At 32.8% G+C, this 13,698-nt stretch overlaps 1 protein-coding gene across 2 annotated transcripts in view; it reads left to right on the top strand.

The window, feature by feature from the left end:
* VPS13B (vacuolar protein sorting 13 homolog B) overlaps positions 1 to 13,698 on the top strand; it is a 794,525-nt gene that overhangs the window by 21,474 nt on the left and 759,353 nt on the right. For both annotated transcript variants that reach the window (XM_063079322.1, XM_063079323.1), the window contains exon 4: positions 11,699 to 11,819. In XM_063079322.1, the coding sequence (XP_062935392.1) occupies positions 11,699 to 11,819 (121 nt within the window). The remainder of the gene's footprint in view (positions 1 to 11,698; positions 11,820 to 13,698) is intronic.

Raw genomic sequence — 13,698 nt, 5'->3', positions numbered from 1 at the left:
GTTCATTAAGATTAAAAAATTTTCTGTCAAGTCTTTTCAAAACCTGAGGTGCCTTTATCTCATGTACCTACAGGTTCAGCTAGAATTTAAACCAAAAAATTAAAAATAGTTGCACATTTGGTATTTTTAATTGAAAATTAGTTTTGTTTCCCATAGGCACAAATTCCTCTCTAAACTCTTGAAGTCAGAAACCAATAAGTCAGTTTATTTTTAATCAAATTTTGGTTGAATAATAGGTTTAGGTCTAGGTGTTTAGGTTATTCTACAATATATATGCCTAATTTCTTATCCTATGTGGTTGTGTTATCTTCTAAGTTCTTTCAGCACCAAATCAATTTCCTCCAACACTTTTCTAAGATGTTCAGCAGTCATTCAGTATTTGATGAACTGTCCCCCTAAACTGCCATCTGTAGTCTCACTGAAAAAATTCTGTTTTTTAAGTCTGGAAAAGTCATATGTAATATATTTGCTTTATCTTTCTATACCATATTTACATTTGCATAGGTTGGTAGTAATTCTTGGGGCTGAAATGTTGAACACATTCAGGATTGGTTTGATTTCAAGTATTAATAAGAGTAAAATTTTTGGTCCTGACAGTCTGTAGATTAAGGTGACCTGATCCAGAAATGATGTATTACTCTTGACTGAGCTATTTTATGTAGTGTTCCTTCAAGTCTTTTTATATTTTCATCTTATAGTTTCATCTTATAATCTTTGTTTTTCTAAAAAGTCTATGTCAGATCAAATTAGACTCAAACATATGAGGCAACTGTTTTAATTTGAATATTTGATTGTGACAAAGGCCTTCAGAATTCTTTTTTCCACTATAGAGTAGACAAGTAAAACTTTGATTCTATACAAGCACCTACCTACTTTACCTAGTAGAACTTTTCTGGGATCTAGAGAATTTGTACATTTTTATGGGATAAAGTTTTTCCCTTCCTTTGTAAACATTTAGAAAGGATTTTCTATTTACTTGATGGTCATTTAATCTGTAGACCATTAATGTGCTCTGTTTACCGTCTGGAATTTGGTGGATCTACTTATAGAAATTTTACATGTGATCTTTGGAATTTTAAGTGTTGATCACTACAGATTTAATATAGCTACGTTAGAAAAAACTATAAAGAATAGTCAGTTTCTATTAATTGATTTAAAAAAAAAAAATCAGAGCTGTTAGTTAGAACTTGAGGTCAGGAGGCCTGTAACAGAGGTATCACCTCTCTTTTAGCTTGGCTCAAATCTTTACCATCTCGCTGATCAGGTCGTTGTAATCTCTTGCTTGAATGTTACAATAAATAGTCTTCTTTTTTTTTTTTTTTTTTGTCTTTTTCGTGACCGGCACTCAGCCAGTGAATGCACCGGCCATTCCTATATAGGATTCGAACCCACGGCGGGAGCGTTGCTGCGCTCCCAGTGCTGTACTCTCCCGAGTGCGCCACGGGCTCGGCCCTAAATAGTCTTTTAATTGGACTGCCTCCAGACCATTACTCTTCCACACTTGCAAATATTTCTGATTTTTTGAGGCTCATGCCATCTGATTGTATAATAACCTTTTATGTTTATTTGTTGCCATCCATCATCTGTTGACTTGGTGGTCTCTCCTCCACCGTAACTGAAACTTTGTTACCTGGCTCAGTCTTTTTTTCCCAATTGAAGTTCATCCATTTGGGGTCACTTCAGTGACCATGTGGATTCTTATGCTGCACTCTAGCAACACAATCCCTTGATCTTAACTCTATCAACTTTATTTCTATTCTGTTTCAGCCAGTCCCTTTATGGGCATGCTGTGGACCTTGTTATTCCCTGAAATATTCCTTTTATTGTGGATCCCATCTCTGTATCTCAGGTATTTCACTTCAACAGTTACCCCCCTTCTCTTTATTCTCTCATCTGCTTTGTTGGCACTTTGCAATCATCATTTTAAGTGCTTATTTCTTTTTTATCTTTGGGAGAAGTACTTTGTCTCAGCTATGTAGCCCTGTCTACCTACTGTCCTTTCTTTCATTTTCTTTGTAGCCATACCACTTCTTTGTTTTTTTAGAGAGGTAAAAAATGTTTTTTAAATTGAAGTGAAACTTATGTAACATACAATTAACCATTTTAAAATGTTCAATTCACTGTTATTTAGTGTATTCACATGTTGTACAACCACCAGCTCTCTCTAGTTTCAAAACCTTTTCATTATCCCTAAAAATACCCCATACCCATTGTATGTATAATCACTTCCCTTTGACCCTAACCCCAGACCCTGGTAACCTCTAATCTGCTTTCTATCGCTAGGAATTTGCATATTTTGGATACATCATGTAAAAGGTATTATACAATATGTGGCCTTTTGTGTCTAGCTTCTTTCAGTTAGCAAAATGTTTCTGAGGTTCATCTAAGTTGTAACATGTATCAGTACTTCTTTTTGATGGCTGAATAATGTTCTGTTATATGTATGTAGCACAATTTGTTTATTCATTCATCCATTGATGGGCGTTTCAGTTGTTTTTGCCTTTTGGCTGTTATGAAGAATGCTGCTATAAGACTTTATGTACAAGTTTCTACGTGGGCATATGTTTTGATTTCCCTTAGGAGTGGAATTGCTGGGCCATATGGTGATTCTGTTTAACCTTTTGATGAATTGTCAAACTGTTTTCCAAAATGGCCACACCATTTTACATTCTCACTAGCAGTGTTCAGGGATTTCTGTTTCTCCATATCCTCACTAACACTTATTTTCCTTTTTTTTTTTTTTGATAACAGCAATCCACGTGGGTGTGAAGTGGTACCTCATGTGGTTTTGATTTGCATTTCCTTAATGACCAATAATGTTGATTATCTTTCCATGTGCTTGTTGGCTCTTTGTATATCTTTTGTGAAATGTCTATTCAAGTCCTTTGACCTTTTTTTCCTAATTTTTTTATTGTGGCAAAATACACATAACACAAGATTTACTGTCTTAACCAATTTTAAGTGTACAGATTAATGGCATTATGTGCATTCATATTGTTGTGTAATCATCACCACCATTGACCTCTAGAACTCTTCATCTTTCAAAACTGAATCTCTGATTCCATTAAATAACTTCCCATTCCTTTCCTCCAGCTCCTGGCAACCACCATTCATTCTACTTTCTGTCTCAATGATTTTAACTACTCTAAGTACTGTATATAAGTGGAGTCATACTGTATTTGTCTTTTTGTGACTGGCTTATTTCACTTTGCATAATGTCCTCAAGGTTCATCCATGTTTTAGCATATGACAGGATTTTCTTCTCTTTTGAAACTGAATAGTATTTCATTGCCTGTATATACCACATTTAGTTTATCCTTTAATCCATTGATGGAGACTTGGGTTGCTTTCATCTTTTGGCTATTGTGAGTAATGCTGCTGTGAACATGGATGTATACGTATCTCTTCAAGACCCTGCTTTCTGTACTTTTGTGTTTATATCCAGAAGTAGAATTGTTAGATCACATGGTAATTCTATACTTAATTCCTTGAGTAATTTCAATACTGTTTTACAAAGTGGCTGTACAATTTTAAATTCCCTCCAACAGTATACAAGGGTTCAGTTTCTCCACATCTGCACCAACACTTGTTAGTTTCTCTCATATTTTTTATGTGCATAGTAGCCCTTTTAATGGCTTTGAGGTCTTTGGCCATTTTAAAATTTAGCCAGTTTGTCTTTTTCTTTTTGAGTTTTAATAATTCTTTCAATATTCTGAATACTAGGTCCTCAGCAGACATACAATTTCAAATGTTTTCTATTCTGTAGATCTTTTTTTCACATTCTTGATAATATATTTAGATGTGCAAAAGTTTTTAATTTTGAAGTTCACTTTATCTATTTTTTTCTTTTACTGCTAGTGCTTTTGGTGTCATATCTAAAAATTCCTTGCTGTATCTAAGGTCTTGAAGATTTACCCTTATGTTTTCTTCTAAGAGTTTAAAAGTTCTAGGTTGTTGATCTATATTGAGTTAAATTTTGTGTATGGACTGATAGATTTTGTGTATGATGTGTTGTATATGGGGTCAACTTCATTCTTTTTCAGGTGGTTATCCAGTTGCCCAACTGCTGTTTGTTGCAGAGACTATACTTTGGTCATTGATGGTCTTGTCACTTTTGTTGAAAGTCAGTTGGCCATAGGGTTTATTTCTGATCTCTCAATTCTATTCCATAGGTCTATATGTCTGTTCTTAAGTCAGAACCATACTGTTTTGATTACTATGCTTTGTGGTAAGTTTTGAAATCAGGAAGTGTGAGTCCTCCTATTTTGTATTTCTTTTTAAATATTGTTTTGGCTATTTGGGACTCTTTCCAGTTTTATATTAATTTGAGGATTTGCTTTTTATTTAACTCTAGTAATTTTTGGTGGATTTTGTTGGATTTCTATATATGTAATCACGTCATCTGAAAATAGGGATAGTTTTACTTTCCCCCCTCCAATTGGATGCCTTTTATTTCTTTTTCTTGTCTAATTGCTCTGGCTAGGACTCCTAGTACAATGTTGAATAGCAGTGGTGAAAGTGGGCATCCTTGACTTGTTATTGATCTTAGAGAGAAAGCTGTAATGGTGAAAGGTGTCAGCTTTTCATTTTTTATAAATGTCCTTTAACATGTTAAAAAAGTTTCCTTTTATTCTTTGCTGAATGTTTTTAATCATGAAAGAGTTGAATTTTGTCAGATATGTTTTCTGCATCAATTGAGGTGATTATTTGATTTTTTCCCCCCTTTGTTCTGTTAATGTGGTATATTACAGTAATTGTGTTTTTTTCCTTTCTTTCACTGAACCACTCTTGCAAGTTGGGATGAATCCGCTTTTTAATGGTGTATAATCCCTTCAATATGCTGTGTTCTATTCAGAGTGCTGGTATTTTGCTGATAATTTTTCCATCTATGTTCATAAAGATATTGGACTATAGTTTTCTTGTGGTATCTTTGGCATTAGTATCAGGGTAATTCTGGCCTTATAAAATGTGTTAGGAAATACTCTCTTCTCTTTTATTTTTTGGATGAGTTTGAGTAGAAATGGTGTCCATTCTTCTGTAAATGTTTGGTAGAATTCTGCAGTGAAGGTATCTGTTCCTGGGGGTTTTTTTCTTGGGAGTTTTTTGATTACTGATTCAATTTCTATACTTGTTACTGACTAGTTCAGGTTTTCTGTCTCTTCTTGAGTTAGTTTTGGGAACTTGTGTTTTTCAGAATTCATTTCATCTGAGTTATTCAATTTGTTGACGTAATTGTTTGTAGTATTCTCTTATAATTCTTTTACTTTCTGCATGGTTAGTACTGTTTCAGCCTTCATTTCTGATTTTATATGCATCATGTCTCTTTTACTCTTAGTTTAGCTAATACAGGTTTGTCCTTTTTTTTCTTTATAATCTTTTTGATAAACCAAATTTTGGTTTTACTGATTTCTATTTTTTTAAGTCTGTTTATCTCTGCTTTTCTTCTCCTGGCTTTTTTTTTTGTTTTTGTTTTTTTAGTTTGCTCTTCTTTTTCTAATAATGTATAAGGCTAGGTCATTGATTTGAGATTATTTTTCTTTTGTAATGTAGGCTTATATAGCTACAAATTTCCTTCTGAATGCTATTTTTGCTGCATCCCATAAGGTTTGATATGTTGTATTTTGTTTTCATTCATTTGAAAGTATTTTCTAGTTTCCCTAGTGATTTATTTTTTGACCCATAGATTGTTTAAAATTATGGTGTTTAATTTCCACATATTTGTGAATTTTCCAATTTTCTTATGTTATTAATCTCTAGTTTCATTCCATTGTAGTCAGAGATATTTTGAACTTTTTAAATTTGAGAATTGTTTTGTGGCCTAACATATGGTTTATTCTGGAGAATGTTCCACGTGTACATGCTTGAGAAAGAACTGTTTATTCTCATTTCTTCCTTCTCTCTCTCTCTTTTTTCTTTTGGTTTTAAAAAACTATTTCGAAATATAGATTCACAAGTAGCTGCAAAGAAATGTACAGAGACCTTCTGTGTATCCTTTAACCGAGCCTCCTCCAGGGTTAACATCTGGTATAATTACAGTACAATATCAAACAAAGGAAATTGACATTAGTACAATGCAGAGTTTATCCAGTTTTCGCCATTTAAATATGTACTCATTTAATATGTACTCGTGTGTGTGTGCATGTGTGTGTGTTCTTTGCATTTGATCATGTATAGTTTCATGAAGATACAAAACTATATCACCACCACAGAACTTCCTTGTGCTACCCCTTTGTAGCTATACCATCCCACTTCCCCATCCCTAAACCCTGGCCACTAAAATAAGAACCATTGAATCTGTTCTCATTCTGTATAATTTTATTTCAGGAATGCTATGATAAGTGATAAATGGAATCATACACTATGTAGTCTTTTGAGGGTGGCTTTTTTCACTTAGTATAAATCTCTGTGGTTCATCCAAGTTGTTGTGTATGTCAGTTATTCATTTCCTTTTATTGCCGAGTAGTATTCCATTGTTTGAATGTACCACAGGTTATTTAACCATTCATCCATTGAGTGACCTTTTTATAGTGTTCAGTGTTTGGAATTACGAGTAAAGCTGCTATGAACATTTATGTGCAAATTTTTATGCAAACGTTATTTTCATTTCTCTGGGATAAATGCCCAAAGGGTGCTCTTGTTGGGTCCTATGCTAAGCCCATTTTTAGTTTTAAAAGAAACTGCTAAACTGATTTAAAGAGTAGCTATACTCACCATGCATTCTAAATGTGCAGTGTATGAATGATCCAGTTTCTTTACATTCACACTAGCATTTGGTATTATAACTATATTTTATTTTAGACATTCTTATAAGTATGTAGTGATGTCCCATTGTGGTTTTAATTTGCATTTCCCATGTGGATAATAATATTGTACAACTTTTTTGTGTGCTTATTTGCCACCTATATTAGTGATATGTTTTTTCATGTCTTTTGCCCATTTTCTAATTTGATTGTTTATTTTCTCTGTTGAGTTTTAAGAGTTCTTTATATATTCTAGATACGAGTTCTAGTTATATATGTGCTTTGCAAATATCTTCTCCCAGGTTATAATTTTCATTTTCTCAACGGTGCCTGTCACAGAGCAAAAGGTTTCAGTTTTGATTAGGTCAGATTTATCAGTATTTCCCTTTGTGTAGATTGTGCTGTTGGTGTCAAGTCTAAGAACTCTTTGTCTAGCCCAAGTTCACAAAGATTTTCTTATTTTTTTTCCTAAAAGCTTCATGGTTTTTTAGGTTTTACATTTATGTCTGATATTTTGAGTTAATTTTAATAAAAGATGTGAGGTTTAGGTTGAAAAACAGAAAGTTCTTGTAGGAGTAGAGGATAGGGTAGTGGTTACCAGAGTCTGTGAAGGGAAGGGGGTTGTGGGGGAAGAGGTAGATTAACAGATACAAAGTTATAGGTAGATAGGAAGAATATGTTCTGGTGTTCTAGGCTGAATATTGCTAATAATATTATATGCGATATTTCTAAATAGCTAGAAAAGACGATCCTGAATGTAATCATCACAAAGAAAAGGTCAATGTTTAGGTGATGTATGTGCTATCTACCCTAAGTGAATCATTGTACAATATATGCATATATTGAAACAACACACTGTAGCCCACAAATATGTACAATTAAAAATTTAAAAAAAGGCAGACGAGATGGCTAATAGTTGAGTCACTTGGAGAAAATGGATCTGATCCTGTTACTCAGTAGCATGGATCTCAGATATAGAGGAAAGGCGCCATGACACCAAAGTGTTTACAGTAAGTACAATAATCTCTTAGTATTAAAATGTGGCGCAATCAGTGTTCATCTTTGGTCAGTCAGGTTAGTTATTCCTTCTTTTTTTTTTTTTTTTTTTTTTTTTTTAGTAGTTATTCCTTCTTTTGAGATGATAAAGTAAAAGAATGCAAGCGAGAGTCAACTCTTCCCTTTTTTCTCAGTCTATGATAATTCCTTATCTCCATTCTTGACGGGAGAGAAGATGGAAGCAGCCTCCACTGTGGTGTTGAGGTGTGAAGAGAATTGGTGCTACATATTCCTCCTTTTTAAAGTCATGCTTGGTATTTTTTTTAATAACTAAAATTAAGTTTATCAATATTGCTTTCAGGGTAGAAGTGAGTCAGAGATGCCTATTTTTACCATGAAAGTTAGTAAATGTGTTTTCCCTGGCTCTCTCTTGTGTTGTCAAAGTGTGCCTCTGAGTTTGTGACTTTATTTGGCTCTCTGACTCTATGAAATGCAGTGTCAGTCTTAGGGATTTTTATTACATTTGACAATTGCCATTATACTTGTTATTGGAGAGGATAGAGGTGAATGTAAGTACCTAAGTACCTTGTAGTAGTTCATTTCCAACCCCTTTTCACTGTTTTAGGAGCCTATTGGTGACCAGAGCTGCCAAGTGAACCTTAGTCCTTTTCTGCTGACCAAATTTGATGCTGTAAGGCTGAAGAGCATAGAGCACATCACTTCTTAGTTCCACAGTTCAGTTTCTCCTTCTTTATTTCATCTCATTCTTGGATCTTAACCTCTTGCTCTGTTTTTAGACAAGGACTTGAAATGATTCAGTTACTTGTTTTAAGTTTTGTCCTTAATCTTATTCACACCATTGTGAATCTGGGAGTTGATGGTTTTCAAGTTTTAATTGACCAGCTCTCTAAGGGTTAAAGAGAAAAGTTTGCAACTTGAACCCAAGATCTGTCAATGTGAAAGTAGTGGATCTATTTACATACAGTGTTTGCCACATTTTCCCTCTGTTAGGAACTTTTGTAAGGAAATGTCATTCTTGCTGTTTCATGAGGAGCAAAGGGCAGTATTTTCAGAAATAGCGATGTGGTCCCCAAGAGAAAACATTCTTTTGCCGTGAAATATACTTACCAGACATTTTGGAAAAATTGCAATCTGAATTAGAAAGATATAATTGTAATGTGTTTGGGGTTAAAAATTATCTCAAAATATTTTAGCTAATATTTTGGAGAACAAAGTTTCTTTTATTAGTAATTAGGGGCTTTCAATGAAGTAAAAATGTGTAATAATCCAAAGTGATCCCTACTGGTTAAAGGCAGATTATGAACTCAAAACTAGTGACGGAAGTAATTCCGATCTAAATAGTAAATGCTATAATTATTCTTGTTTGCCTTATTTTTATTTATTTAATTTGGTTGGGGCAGGATTTGAATGGAAGCTTACTTGTAATTGATACAATTAATATGTAATTGAAATGAAGATAAATTCAAATTACCAAAAGGATTATTTTCTAATTATAATATATATGTATTTATAATTTCCAAACTATAATTAAGAAAGAAGTGTTCACCTATTTGGTAATGTTTGATTCCTGTGGGTACCATGATTAATGTTCATTTTTTAAGCACACTTAAATTTCAGATCTATTATAAATTTTGTTTAAACAAACAAAGTTATTTCGTTTGTTTTTCTTTTGAATAATATAAACATTTAGTTTGTAGGGAAGCTTTATTCACTTTTTTTAACTATTTGAAAACTCATGTTTAGTTTACTTACTTTAACCCTCTTTGCTGCTAATAACTTAAAAAATATAATAAAAATAACTTATTCTTTCTTTTGCTTTAAAATGTTTGTCATCTCATGTATGCCAGATTTATTGGAGTGCAGTAGTTTTAGTGCATTTTGGCTGGAATATTTATTATGACATCACTGTAATCTATATACAGTATGTGATTTCAGATGGTTTCAGTGTTAAATATTTTCATAATTATGCTAGTTTTGGCAGTTCACTTGGAACTTTTTCACATCTCTTTAATGAACATGTTTTACTTCTGGGCTTTTGAGACAGCCACGTTTCAGAAATTAATAGTGTGCTTTTAATGTTAACGTTGTGCAGAAGTGTATGACTTTGGATATTTTAAAGGATGTAAGTTGAGCTAAAAGTAATTACAGTAAGGTTTTATTCACAGTAGTAGTCTTTTAGTATTTAAAGACTAACATCCCTGAAATTAACAGAAGATGTCATTATAAAGATTGAATAGTGAAGTCGTTTTATGGAATGAAACACTGTGATGTTTGCTTTGCATTAATTTAAAATGAACAAAAGTTTATGAGAAAATTTGTTGTTTATAATAGCAAATCTTTTACTTTTTGCTTTTGTGAAGTTTTAAACAGTTTTTTTTCCTAATGTATCTGAAGCCATGCTATCTTGTGAAAGATTCAACTTTTTTTATTTTGTATTTCTCTTAGTGTGGTATTGGTAATTTTTGTTTTCTAAAGATCTTATCAGGATTCTTTGTTGCCTTTACTACTCTATTAGATTGGTAAATTGAGTCATTATTTTTATTTGCTCTTCAAATTTTCTCTTCAAATATATAAAATAGAAAAATTAAATTTATCACCATTCTTGTAAATATTATAAAATACTGTTACTATTGATTTATGATTTAATGGTACACAGTGTACCACCAGTTCCCCTTTGTGTTGGTATCTTTGATCTCTCACTCCACATATGCATTTTTCTTTCAAGCAAAAATGTGTTCTTTTGTCCTTAAAAAAGAAATAAGAAATATGATGTGTGTTTTTACCTCATTATTTACTTTCTTCCTGTAATGCCCATCTCCTTGAAAGAGCAATCTTTGTTTATTGATTCTACTTTAACTTCTCATTCACTTTTTCAGCTACCCAATTACTGCTCTCACTCCTGTCCCTCTACTGGAAGTACCAAATCTCCTTTCTTATAGGTTAACTGGCAGCCTCCTTCTAATTACCAGATCCTGAAACAGGTGAACTAAAATGAGGACTGAGAATATCTCTGTAGTTCTTAACATTGCCCCGTTTTTATTGAACCAATGAATGCCTTTAGCTTCTGGTAAACATTGTATATGTTGGCCTTATTTGGCTAATCATCATTTCTTGTATGTGCTACATACATTTATACCATTTTGCTTTTGCTTACGGTTCCCCACCTCCCCACCATTTAGCCTCCAATCTTAACCTAAAACATTCTTCCCAATAGAATGACTACCTTTGTCGTCCTATTACTTAAAAACAAACAGAAAACTTACTGCTCTTGTAGAAGTAGTTATGTATGTGTTTGATAGATTCTGAAATCCTCGAGGACAGGTATTATATCTAATTTGTTTTTGTAAATCTACCAATTGGTAAATGAGAACATTATATAAAATGTTGAATCAGGACAGGGAAAGAGTACTCATTTGCATTTTATATATAAGGGAATACACTTCAAAAATATGTGTAATTTGTTTCTATGTTATCCATATTAAACCCATTTAAACCTTATATGTAACATGAAAAATTCAGTCACTATTGTTAGACTAAGAAGTTAGTTTGGATTCAAAATAGTGAGGATTTTAACATACAAACAATAGGGGAAAAATTAAGACCCTTTCCATTTATTTTGCACTCAGACATGAAAATTGTTAAAAACTTCCATTAAATAGTCTTTTCTTTTGCTATAACTGTAAATCAGAATTCTTTGTATATTGTCAAGTAGTTTGTTTTGGTACTAGTTAAAGAAAGGAAGAATTTATAGATTTTACTAGTTATTTTTTAAATGCTGCACACTATGAAAATAGGTTATATAGTTTTTTCAGAGCTAAAAAATAAAATTAGAAGGTTTTGTCTAATCTCCTTTAGTAACCATACATTGCATATATTCAGAAAATTTTTTCCTAATTCTTGAATATCCTTGATGCTTTTCCTTTTCTTTCTTTAAAAAATAGGATGACCATGAAAGCTGTGGTTCTAATTCTACCAACCGTAGTACTAATGAGAACACAAAACCATCAATAAAACCCAGGAGAATTCAGCAGGCTGCTCCTACAGATCCTGATTTACCACCAGGTAACTTCTAAAGGGATTAATAAAGCCAAAATTTCAATTTTTACTGATCATTGTTGTAGTCCTTGGTAGAATATACATTTTCATTCTTCTTTGGTGTCATAAAACTTTTAGGCTGTATGTTGTGCATGTGCATTTGCTTTATGACTTCAGAATAGGTTGGGTCCAGAGACCTCACAAGTGGTTTTCATTCAAATTTTGATCCTTTTTTGCAACAAGTTGTTCTTGAGTTTCTTTCTTATAGCCTCTCTAAGCAAAAACTCATGATAGTCTTTTTGTTTCCCTTGCATCTTGATAGAGGAAGAACACTAGGATTGTTCTGAGTTTCTGGAAGCTCTAAAATTCACTAATGGAATCACAGAATTTTGTATTTGGAAAATACCTTATATATCATCTTATTTCCTGAAGTTTTTATTTACTTTGGACAGTAGTGGCTTGCAAAATACAGTTCCTTGGTAAATATTTAGTGAAGGAAAAAATATGATGATTACATGTCAGTTCTATGGCCAAGATGCATTGCTGCCTTTTTACAGATAGTTGTTTGTCAGTCATTTCTTTTTTATTTTATCAGTCACTTTCTTGTGAGGTATGTTGGATATTAGTGTATACTTGTCTTCTGTGCCAAAGGTTTGTAGGCTTTCTGCTAGTTTTAACCTAGTTAATTTTTGGCAGTCTTCTGGCACCATCTACTTGTAAGAGGCTGGAATTAGGTATACCATTTCATAGCTCCCCTTTCCTTCAAATATATGTTCTAGGTTATACTTGAATTGAATATTGTTAACTAGTGCTATAGTGATGTTAGTGCTGATGCTTTATATTCTTCAGAACTCTATCTAACAGGTTTTGGTAATCTGTCTGGCTTTTGGATAAATTAATTGCTACAAGCTGGAGACAGTGTTAGAAGATATTTTACTTCTAAATCTGTCCATTTCTGCTTAGGGTAGTATGATGGTTCCAGAACTTTAAAAATATTTTCTTACTAATTAACTCCTTGGTAAAAATCCCAGGGAATTAAGTTAAACTGTAAATTAAATTAAACTGTTATTTATTACATGGGTAATCCTTTTATCCCTCTTCTATTTTGGATTCCTATACTGGCCAGCTACCAAAAAAAAAAAAGATACTCTTTTACTCCTCCAAATTTCTGACTACATGTTCCCTGAGAACTTTATACCAGCTCATGATATAGAAGCATTGCACGCACTTTGTCTCTGTCTCTTTTTCCCCATTAGTGCCCTGGCAAATAATTAGTTTTAGGTTTAATTGTTGACTCTTGTTACATATTTTGTTTCTTCTAAGAAAGAACTTGTTTAAGCACAATTTACAGCTATCGTCAATTGCTGATTTTATGGATAGAAACCTTCTATGGGGCTAAGCTGCATGTACTCAAAACAGGTCACAAACTTTTAATGATTCTTTAGGTATTAGAATTTACACTGATATTCAGAATTGGGAGAATTGGCCTATTTTTAGTGGCATAAAAACATCAACATAACATGAAATTTCCTATTTTTAGTGGCATTTAAAAGAATTTGTGTTCTACCTGAACTACTTGAGGTAGACTTTAGATTACCCTGTGCTTTTCTACCTTACCTAGTAGGAGGACTCATATCTTTTATGATGACATAAATCACAGTTAAGGAGTTGGTTAAAGAAGTAAATGAAGTTGTTGACCAATTCCTGAGAGGCATAGTAGCTAAATTTAATTTTGCCAAAGGAAAAGAAAAAGATAATTGGAGAATCTAGTTGGATAGTGGTAAATCATTTTATTTAAAGGTTAACTCATACGGGTTTTTGACGACTCATTCTGGCAACCTCATCCTGCCTGGGAATCATATTAAGGTTCTTTTATTTTAGAGATACATTCCTGTTTTCAAAATTT

This window comes from Cynocephalus volans, chromosome 15 (genome assembly GCF_027409185.1).
Source record: "Cynocephalus volans isolate mCynVol1 chromosome 15, mCynVol1.pri, whole genome shotgun sequence".
In the NCBI taxonomy this organism is placed as follows: domain Eukaryota; kingdom Metazoa; phylum Chordata; class Mammalia; order Dermoptera; family Cynocephalidae; genus Cynocephalus; species Cynocephalus volans.
Note: the sequence above shows the minus strand (reverse complement) of the source record. Positions and strands in the feature narration are given on the sequence as shown.